At 41.5% G+C, this 11246-nt stretch overlaps 1 protein-coding gene across 1 annotated transcript in view; it reads left to right on the forward strand.

The window, feature by feature from the left end:
• slc24a2 (solute carrier family 24 member 2) overlaps window positions 1-11246 on the forward strand; it is a gene marked incomplete at both ends in the record, with an annotated part of 71410 nt that overhangs the window by 35471 nt on the left and 24693 nt on the right. The window contains 2 exons of the mRNA XM_080859925.1: window positions 3718-3732; window positions 9190-9240. Coding sequence (XP_080716051.1) covers window positions 3718-3732; window positions 9190-9240 — 66 coding nt within the window. The remainder of the gene's footprint in view (window positions 1-3717; window positions 3733-9189; window positions 9241-11246) is intronic.

The following is an 11246-nucleotide window of genomic DNA, read 5'->3' on the forward strand; positions in this document are numbered from 1 at the left end:
CAATGGACGTCACAGCGGCTGGGTAGCTGCTCACTGAGATGATGATAATAAGGATGATAATAATAGTTAAAGTTGTAGTTATAATGTGATAATATAGTATAATATCACAACAGGAAGTAGACACCAAACGCTGTGAAGTCCATGACCCTGCTCGTAGCACGGTTGGTTCACTGCAGGTGGAGGCCTGTGAGCTGTTCAGGCTTCAGCTAGTGTCTGTGGTGGCATTTCTGGAATTCTACTCAAATTGCCCCAAACCAGACACACTGTCATGATTATAAGGTCATGAAAGTTTGATTTTATTACATTATTTTCTTATTTTACGTCTCTTAGAGGGTATGCCTCATGCTGTTTTTAAAATTTCACATTTGTAACATTTGACAGTTAAGTGTACAAAAATAAGTCAACTCTATCTAGTGCTAATTTTGCCTTTTCCCTGAGCTGAATTTAGAGGTCGTTTCAAGTTGCTGACTTGAGACAAGATTGAGCTAGCTTAGTTACCTAGAACTAGCAGACGTGATGAGTCATGGTTAACATCAGACAGCTAGCTTAGTTACCTAGCACTAGAAGACGTGATGAGTCATGGTTAACATCAGACAGCTAGCTTAGTTACCTGGCACTAGCAGACGTGATGAGTCATGGTTAATATCAGACAGCTAGCTTAGTTACCTGGCACTAGCAGATCTGATGAGTCATGGTTAACATCAGACAGCTAGCTTAGTTACCTGGCACTAGCAGACGTGATGAGTCATGGTTAACATCAGACAGCTAGCTTAGTTACCTGGCACTAGCAGAGGTGATGAGTCATGGTTAACATCAGACAGCTAGCTTAGTTACCTGGCACTAGCAGACGTGATGAGTCATAGTTATGATCAGACAGCTATATAGTTACCAAGACCTAGCAGACGTGATGAGTCATGGTTATCATCAGACAGCTAGCTTAGTTACCTGGCACTAGCAGACGTGATGAGTCATAGTTATGATCAGACAGCTATATAGTTACCAAGACCTAGCAGACGTGATGAGTCATGGTTATCATCAGACAGCTAGCTTAGTTACCTGGCACTAGCAGACGTGATGAGTCATAGTTATGATCAGACAGCTATATAGTTACCAAGACCTAGCAGACGTGATGAGTCATGGTTAGCATCAGACAGCTAGCTTAGTTACCTGGCACTAGCAGACGTGATGAGTCATAGTTATGATCAGACAGCTATATAGTTACCAAGACCTAGCAGACGTGATGAGTCATGGTTAGCATCAGACAGCTAGCTTAGTTACCTGGCACTAGCAGATCTGATGAGTCATGGACATGATCAGACAGCTAGCTTAGTTACCTATGGTTATCATCAGACAGTTTTCAGGTTTGTTTCCTTAAGGGTGTGAACATGAAGTGTGGGTGAAAACCTGACGAGCTGTCGTCAACCGCCATGTTCCCATTCTGATGCTATTTTGGCTTTGTACTCCATCCTTTCTTTTGACAGATTTGATTTATATTTGAGGTTGAGGTTGACTTGAGGTGACGCCCAATCCCTTTCACCAGGTAGACGTGTACTGACTGCTGAAAGGCTTTTCTGCTGTGCTGGCCTCAGGTGTCACCCTGTTCGGTATTAGATCCTAGAGCAGCTTAAGCCATTCCACGCTCAGAAACAAGCAGTCAGAGACAACCTGGTGATATTGAACAGAAATTGTTGGGATTCGTTGAGTGAGAGAGAGAGAGAGAATGTCCTTTAAGTCAGTATAGGTAATATCACAGGGGTGAAATGGAGAGAGGGGAACAAAGAGAGGGGAATAGTAGAGATGGAAGAGTGAGAAAGAAAGAGAAAAATAAGACATAAGTCGTAATCCTTGCCATGGGCTCATTTGAGACACCCAGCCTCCTACTAAATCACAATGACAGGGATTTTGCAAATGGCAAGACGGAAAAATGGAAAAACTGAAGAATGAGGCGTTCTGGTAATCAGCTGCTCAGATGATGTTTGAGGGGGAAAAAAGTGTTCAAAGTTTAATAATCTTCTTTGCTGTGGAACAAATCTCTCAATTTTGACAGCCCAGAATTCTCAGCGCTAAAAGATTAGCTTTGTAGAAAAGATTAGCATTATTAAAAATGGAAGCCATATTTCTTTCCTGTGGTTATGGAAGTCAGAGTGAACTAAGCTAAGTTCCAGCAGTCATTTCATGTGTGCTTCATACTGCTCGAGGACAACATGGCGCTTTAAGGCAAATAACATTACATGTAAAAAAAAAAAAACTACGATTAGCTTTTAACTCACCACACAGTTAGCTGCAGCAGGCATCAAGATGGTGAAGTGAATTCAAGAGAAAGGGCAGTCAAGTTTCGAATTCTCTCAAGTCACACATATCTATGCTGATTTTATTATGATTATCAATTTAACTATTTGTCCTTTATGCATCGTTGGGGAACACTCAAAGACATTCACATAATACTTGTGATTGGTGGCTAAAGAGACACATAGAATATGAATCTGTCGTGCCTGATTCAGAGATGTTCTGTGGAACACGCCCTGGGCCTCGCCTGGGATGACTCATCCTCCGGGTGTTCATCAAGCGGCTCTAATTTAAACGCTCGGCCTACCCCGAGCCCCTACCCCTTTCTTATGTATGAAGGACTGTTTTAGCCTGGCGATGAAGACCTCTTTTATTATTCTTGTCTTCATTTGCAGGTGAATAGGCTTGTAAACAACAACTAGCTCACTGTGCTAAAATATTGATGTACTTATGATCAGAATGACGGCACACTGAAAGCAGCAGAACACGTATGTAAGTTGAGTCTATTTTAAGACAGCTGTGGACAGGCTGTTGGTCAGGAGTAATGAATAAATTAATAACATTGCATAAGAGTCTTCCGAGTAGAACTTGTCCTGAAGCTTCCATATCTAGATAGGTTTTTTTTCTCTTTGAATCTGTTATCACGCCGTACATCTTAAAAAGATTCAACCGCATGACAGTTTGATGGATTGGTGTGTGTGTGTGTGTGTGTGTATGTGTTCGTCTGCTAATGTTTATTCACAATGTGAACCAAATGTGTTGGTTCTGGAAGTTAAGGCTGAGCTCGGAATGAGAATCACATTCTCCACTAGACTAATCTTTTACCCTGAGCCACTCCGCCTGAGAGAGAAAGAGTCGAGCTATATTGGGGAGGTCCCTGTCATGCATATTTCAGAGGCTTTTAGAAGTAAAGCTGGCCTGAGTTGAATCCTCAGAGAGAATGGTTCGGTGGTGCTGGTCTCACTTGAAAGAGCGGGGCTATGTCGGGACAAGTAAAACGCACTGCGTAGGAAGTACTGCATAGTCAAACAGATGCCACTGCAAACACTGAAGCGAAATGTGCTTGTGTCTTGTGGGTTCAAAATGCTTAGTTCAAACTGAAATAAATGTCTGTGCTGTGCTTAATATGTAGCCCACCTGGCCTTGTGAGATATGTGTGTGTGTGTGTGTGTGTTCTATATCCTCTCTCTTGTCTGATTATGTGGGAAAAAATTCTGAATACTCTGTGTCATACCATATTTCAAACACTTACATTTTTCTTGACTTTGTTTTTTCTCTTTTTCTTTCTGCCTATCTTCTTTCCTTTCTTTCTATCTTTCTTTCTCGGTCCTCCTTCCTTTCTTTCTATCTTTCTCCATCTTTTTGCTTGTCTTTCTTTTAACCTTTCCTTTCCTCTTCTCTCTTTATCTTGAACTTTATTCATTTCCCCAGAATTTGCTGACTCTGGTGAGTGGTCTCTATCTCTCTAATTGTCTCTGGCCAAAAGCTGTCCGATGTCATCACAGCTTTGACGCAGCTTTGTTTGTTTAGTTCCGTTTTGTATCGTTTCGTTTCCCTTCCTTTCTTGTCCTTTCATCAAAGACATCCCCTATTTGGTTGCCCCAACTTTGCTCTGTGATTTTGACGTGTTTGACGACTTTTCCTGACAAAAAACCCCCCAACTACCCGCTCGAAACTCCGCCCTTGTTCCCTGAATCTGGTTGTTTTGATTTGAATGTCTGTGTATTGGAAATCTTCCCAAATCTCCCGTGTTGTTTTCCTCTCCGTATGGTTTGTGCTGTGCCCACCCTTTGCTGTTGTCCCTGCTGTCTGCTGTATGGTTTCTCTTTAATCCCATAAGGTACAGTGATATAGTAACAAGCCTGTTTGCACAGTTGCCATGTCCGTGGGTGGTGTCGTCTGAATGTAGGGTGGTCGGTTCTGCCTTGGTCTCAGCAGGCTTCTTGCAAGAACCACTCTTAAGAACACTAAGAACCACTCCTAATTCTCTCTTTTTGGGGTGATTTAGGAGAACTTTATACATTACATTCATATTTTACATGACAAATTTTCAAAACGTTCAGACTTTTCAAATTTGCCAGCGAATTACATAATATGATAGATATTACATATTTCATGAATATTTTATCGGTTCTTGCATTAGGCTAGCTGATATTTGCTGAATTGTTCTTGTTATCCCGTGGACAATTCCCATGAGGATTTCAGGGCTTGGCACATGAACCAACTGTGCATTTGTCTAGATGTTTTTTTTTTAGTTTTTTTGCTCTGTCTTTTTGTAACTTGTTGTTGTGTTACTGATGTTGCTGATACTCTGTGTGGTCACAAGGGTAGTTTGTTAATCAATTAGAATGATAGGAAACCTGAGACACTTGTAGAAGTTGTAAAATATTAAAGTTTTTTTTATAAGTTATTCCCAACCACCATTTTGTCTCCATGGCTGTTTAGCTAGTCAGTCTCACCTGTCATATAGTCACCTGTCATATAGTCACCTGTCACCAACGTACATAACAAAACTGTCCCAAATATGGATCACGGAAAGCATCCAAACCTTCTCACTGATGAATATGAATTATGAATTAACCTCACGTATATATCATTTTGTCTACCCTGGTTCCCAGAATCCATAATGAAGTTTACTTGAGATTCTGGGAAGTTTACGAAAGCTTTTATCCCATTAGATAGGAACGGTTTGATTCCACAATCGATTCAGGGGTGTAAGTTCAACCCAAGTTCGATCGGGGGCCTCTCCTCTCCAAAAAGAAGCACATCCCCGCTTCCCTCACATGTTTTAACCTAGACAGGCTCTAGGCTACTTATCTTTTCCGTCAGAGTTAGAGTGCTTCTTTTATTTATTTATTTATTTATTTTTTCAAAAGTTCTCTCTTAGCGCCGAGGGCTTTAAAACAGGACTACTTTAGAGCATCAAATATGGAGCTGAGGAGAGGGCAGCAAGCTGTGCAGGGGCTCATCCTCTTCTGCCCAGGGCTGGAAGCTAATGTGTGTGCGTCCCTCGACGCAGCCTAAAAACAAACCGTCCTGAAGGCAGTCTCAAGGCAGGTTTGGGCACCGTCGTGCCAGTAGTGGGGCCAGTCAGAGCCACCGCGTCTGACAGGCATGACGAGTGACATTTCCCAGAAGTCCCTTCTCAGCGGACGTGCTGACAGATGACCTCACACTGTCGGAGTTGTTGTTAGGGGGGGGATATTGTTTTCAGAACACATTACTGTGTTGGTGAGAATTTGATTATGAATTCCGCTGCGGTGGTGGCCATGTAGTCGTATAGCGTTTGAGTTATACCTTTTTTTCCCGCCGATTAACTAGAACTTAATTTAATGAACCCAATCCACATTGAATTTGACATGGTTACAGCCCCACATGGCTGATACAGAATAGAAGGTTTGAGTCCCTAAGTGGGCGTTACCCTTGGTGCTAGCGCCCCCTGGAGTGGGGTCGGGTCAACGCACTTTATGGGCAAAAGCTCGAAAACCTTTTGCCAAAAATTATTACGGAAAATATAGCACTAGTATCGTGTGATTAAAACGTTTTAAATTTGACACCCTGCATCAGTACCACATTCTTTGGATGCACGCCAAATTGTGTGAAATGTCGTCCGTAGGGGGCGCTGCAATTGACACATCTCAAGAACTGCGTAAGCAAAAATGTTGGAATGCTTATACTTGGGTACATATCCTAAAGTTCAATTTGGCTCCAAACTAAATTGCCGATGGCCAATGGCCAATCAAAATTCAGCAAACAAATGTATGCCTGTGTGAGTGGCCAATCTCAATTACATTTTGAAGTCTCCTTCATAATGGCATATTGAAGCTATTTACCCCATTTAAAACAAACCAGCTCTGACATGGTTTAGTCTACCTTAAAAAAAATAGTTTTTAAATCCTTACATAACATTTCCTCTTTCACCTGTTGAAGCAGTCAAATCCTTCAGCCTCACTACTTGCACATTCTGCTTGGACCCTGATGATCCCTGCTTGTAGCTCCATTTTTAAACGTATTATTATTATGATAGGGTAGACCCCTGTCCTGTTATAAATGTCAGTACTTGTATGCCTATATTTAGTATTTGCTCTACATTTAGTATTGTTTTAAAACATATTCTTGCCTTCAACTAATTATTCTACATTTATATATACATTTATATATATATGCATATTTTTATTTTATTTTGTAAAGAAATGCCAAGTACAGTTATACAATGAAGCTCATATTGTTGCTTATGTATACCTGTACATTTCTCAAATTTAGAACATATCTGTTATTAAGTCACACTCACCCTCATATTCATTAGACAGGTCCCAAAACCACAGAACGTTACTCACAGGTACTGCTTCACACTAGGGGTGGGGGAAAAAAATTGATAAAATCGTTTTTTCTCGATTCTCTCTAAAACGATTCTGTCTCGATTCAGAAAAGTGTATTATCGATTTTGTAATTTTTTTTTTTTTTACACATCCATTTTATGTTGAAATGCAATTATCGATTGATTATCGATTATCAATTCGAAACCGATAAAACGAATATCGATGCATTTCGACTATTAAATAATTTGAGTTTGCAACTCAGAGTCTAAAATCACTTCCTACTTTGTGTTTGATAATTAAAGAAAATCAACAGGTGAATTACCTTCTCTTTTTGCTTTATTAGAGAAAAAGCTTCTTTTTTTTTTTTTTACACATCCATTTTATGTTGAAATCGATGATCGGTTTAAAATCGATAATCGATTTAGAATCGAATCGTTGACCTCTGAATCGGAATCGAATCGTGAAGTGCCAAGAGATTCCCACCCCTACTTCACACCCAGAGTACTGGCTGTACTGTGTACAGCCGCCAGATCTATAGTATAACTATAGAAACTATAGTTCCTTACATTTTCAGTCAGAATAAGATATACAACTAACATTTAAGTCTATTGTTGCCAAAAACGTAATTCTTTTTTCTTTGGAATGGAAAATATCTTCCCATTCTCTTACTTTCTGCTGCAGTCATGTTATGCACCGCTATATGGATGTCTTGTTTATTTTTGAGGACTGAATCATATGTTAGCCTTTTGACACGCTCCCCTGCTGGGTGATAAATTGGAAGGATTCCTCGAACTGGCATGGCGTTGCGTGTGGGCAGAGATGCCCACGGTGATGCCAGCATGCTGGGGTCATACGTCCCTCGGCGTGCGTGTGGTGTGCTGGGCCCCAGAGCAGACGGCGGAAAGGCACATCTGAGCCTGCGTCATGCTGCCTGTATCGACTTGCTGATAACAAAGTCTGCACGGACGACCCTAAGCCTCGCCAAGGTTGTCTGGCTCGACGACCCCAATGACCCTCGACACCAGGATATTTGACCTCCGTCAGCCTGCCACACGTCTACTGTCAAATCTCACACTCTTTGTAACACTAGTGGCCAAGTTAAAGCAGAAAGAGTTCAGCTCTCTCAATGTTTTAGCTTTTCGACGGCGTAACTTCCATCGATGCAGTTGTCGCTTGTCTGCAGCAGGCGAGTCACCGCATCACTCACGCATCATAGGAGCCCCACCCCTGCCCCCCACCCCGTGATGGGTTCCCAAACACCTGGGGGCAGTTGGGCTATTTATGGCTCTCAGTCCAGTCGTACACCCCCCCCCCCCCCCATCCCAAGGCCCCCACCACCAACACCCCCCCCCCCCCCCCCCCTCCATCCAGTCAATCTCGTCATGAACTCCCCCTAGGGCCTTTACAACTCCCTGGCAAAAAAAATCATTTGATAAATTATCGGGGCCCGGCCTGTCTTACGCAAAGGCAGCCCTTTTCCTGGCGCGGTGGATCAATGTTAAAAGCTTTGTGCTCACACACACACACACACACACACACACAGGGCAGAGTGGACGTAGGCCCCTGGCCAGCGCAGGGTAAACAAGCCGGGAAGGTCAGCAGCCAAGGGCACCAGACCGCAGCATCACCAGAACTCGTGTCAAATGGCAAACAGACGTTTCGTTTGTGCGTGGTGTTTTCTCCCCATAACACGTTGAATGTGTGTTACGTGTCACTAGATGTTCAGTCATCCAGGAAAAGTCATTATTAGGTCATTGTTTTGTTTTAGTTTTTTCTGTCATAGTTAAATCGTTAACCTTTGTGTAACACATAGATCTCTATGATCCTCTACAACTCCTTTCCTTTTAAAACATCATCATTGATGTTTGCTGTTCTTTATGTTTCATTAAGGATGTATAAAGAGGGTGTGTTGGAATGTTGTTTCTAATGCTTGCTTGCATTGCATTTGTCTTTTTGCCATTGGCTCTTGTTTATAGTGTAGTGTGCTGTAAAACGGAAAAGTTGCTAATATTAGAACATCTGAAGGCTACTGTGTTTTGCACTTATGATGGTGTTATCTTGGATGAGAGATGTTTGTTGTCCTCTTTTACCCACCCCTGTTAAGATGTGTGTGTGTTTGTATGGGTGTGTGTGTGTGTATATTTGTGTGTGTGTCTGTGTGTGTCTTTGTGTGTTTGTGTTTTCGTGTATGTTTGTATGTGTGTCTGTTTGTATGTGCGTGTGTGTGTGTGTGTGTGTGTGTGTATGTGTATGTTCGTGCGTATATGTGAATGTGTTAGTTTATGTTTATGTGTGTGTGTGTGTGTGTGTGTGTGTGTTTATATGTGTGTGTGTTCATATATGTTTGTGTGTGTGTGTGTATGTGTATGTGTATGTGTATGTGTATGTGTATGTGTATGTGTATGTGTGTGTGTGTATGTGTATGTGTATGTGTATGTGTATGTGTATGTGTATGTGTGTGTGTGTGTGTGTATTTTTGTGTGCGTGCATAGACTGATACATCTAGTTCCTCAGTTCCTCCTTGCTTTTACCCTCCTTTGTGTCTCTGTGCTCTTACGCTTGTCTCTCACTGTGATATTTGTAGAGCTTGGAACATATGGCAAGCTAAAATACTATCACTCAATGAACCAGGAAGGTAAGATGTTCTCCATCAGTTTCTATGGGTCACCTTTTCTTTTGACGTGCCCCTCCTCTTTTGGGTTGTTTACTTTCATTCACTCTGTCTTATTTGTTTGCGTTGTTGTGTTGTTTTCATATATTTTTCCGTGTACGTATTAGTGACTTATTTATTTATTTATAATTTGTTTTACCCATTTTTCTTTCCTGAACTTTAAATTCTCTCAGCGAGATTTCACTGGCATAAGTGTCTCTGTGTGTGTGTGTGTGTGTGTGTGTGTGTGTGTGTGTGTGTGTGTGTGTGTGTGTGTGTGTGTGTGTGTTTGTGTGATTTCACTGGCATAAGTGCAAATCGTGGTGGCCATTTTCATTGTATTGTCTCCAATTTGATGTATAGTTGTTTATGAACTTTGGACCGTTGAAAGTGAAGGGGTTAAGTTGGTATTGATGTTCTGCGTGAGGGGCGCTGCTTGCTTGCTTTGTGTATTTCTTATATGGTGTCATAATGTGCTGTGCTGAAGTTTCAGCGTTGTGTTCTTCATTGTAGCGATTGTGCCTCTGTTTGTGTGTACTTATCTATAAAAAAAAATGCAATTTATTTTATGTACAGTAATCTCACTTGGGCAAGAAACTTACTGATAAGAGAAACAGATTTATCAGTGTCTGGAGGAACCACTTCATCCAGCTAAATGTTCCCTGTTCCTGACTATGGAGAAAGAAATTATGTGTGTGTGTGTGTGTGTGTGTGTGTGTGTGTGTGTCTTTGCAGCCTGACTCATTTCAGGATAGCAAGCAAGTGATGTTCTTTTCAGCATTTATCAAAGGGGACAAAAAAAAACACCATCTTCCTCAATCTTTCTATTAGGCTATCTAACAGTTTTAAGCCACATTTCTAGGACCACATTTCATTGTACCATAGAATAATGTGTCTTGTCTTTGTGTCATATACGCTAGTCCCTATGTTGTATCATTGTTTATAATCCTTTCTTTCAAAGCGTATTGTTTCTTTAAAAAAAAAAAACACATTTCATGTACATCCATATGTTATCTCCATAATATGAACTATTCATATGCCTGTTCATCATTCATTTATTTGCAATGTATCTTAAAAGGTCTAGTGGGTTACAAATCGCCTCTCTGAGTCGGAGATGGGTGTAGAAAATGAAACCACTTCCTGTAATTTGGTCTAGCCAGAGATCATAGGATTCAGTAGAGCAGAATGCACTTCCTCTGTCTTCCTCGTAACTGGTGTCGGAGATGATAAAGTTTCTGATATTCTTGCCTCTGACCCCAAACACAGTGAGCTTCTGGTGGGGATGCTCTCCTATGGGATGTGGCATTTGCCATCAAATGGCCCAGTTTCAGGTTTCATCTGGATTGCCTGTATCACACCGCAGAGGACACTGAAGGTCAATCCTGCTGCTGGTCACAAGGTCTTCTTCTCTCTCTTTCTCTCCCTCTCTCTTTCTCTCTCACGCTCTCACTCTCTCCAGCTCTCTCTCTCGCTCACTCTCTCTCTCTCTCCCTCTCTCTCTCTCCCTCTCTCTAGCACTCACTCCCTCTCTCTATCTCGTTCTCTCCCTCTCTTTCTCTCTCTCCCAGTTTCTCTCTCTTCATCTCCCATCTCTCTTTCTTGGCTTTCTTTTATCTACTTTCTTTCTTTATTTCTCACTAATATTTTTTCTCTCTCAGCCTCTCTCTATCAGTCTCTCCCTTTCTCTCTTTCTTTCTGTTTCTTTACCACTCTTTCTACTTGCTTTTACCTTTTTCTAGCAGCCTCTCTGTTATTGTCTTTCTTCATGTCTCTCTGTCTTTATCTCTCATTTCCTCTTCATCATATCTTCTCTCTGTCTCTCTCTTTTCCCCTCTATCTCTCTCTTTTTCTCTCTCTATCTTTCTTTTCCCCTCTCTGTCCTCTCTTTTCCGCTTTATCTTTTTCTCCTTTTCCTATCTTTCTTTCTCCCTCTCTGTCTCTCTTTCCCTCTCTCTCTCTCTCTCTCTCGCTTGTCCTCTCTATCGCTCTCT

The sequence above is a fragment of the Sprattus sprattus genome, assembly GCF_963457725.1.
Source record: "Sprattus sprattus genome assembly, chromosome: 21".
Taxonomy (NCBI): domain Eukaryota; kingdom Metazoa; phylum Chordata; class Actinopteri; order Clupeiformes; family Clupeidae; genus Sprattus; species Sprattus sprattus.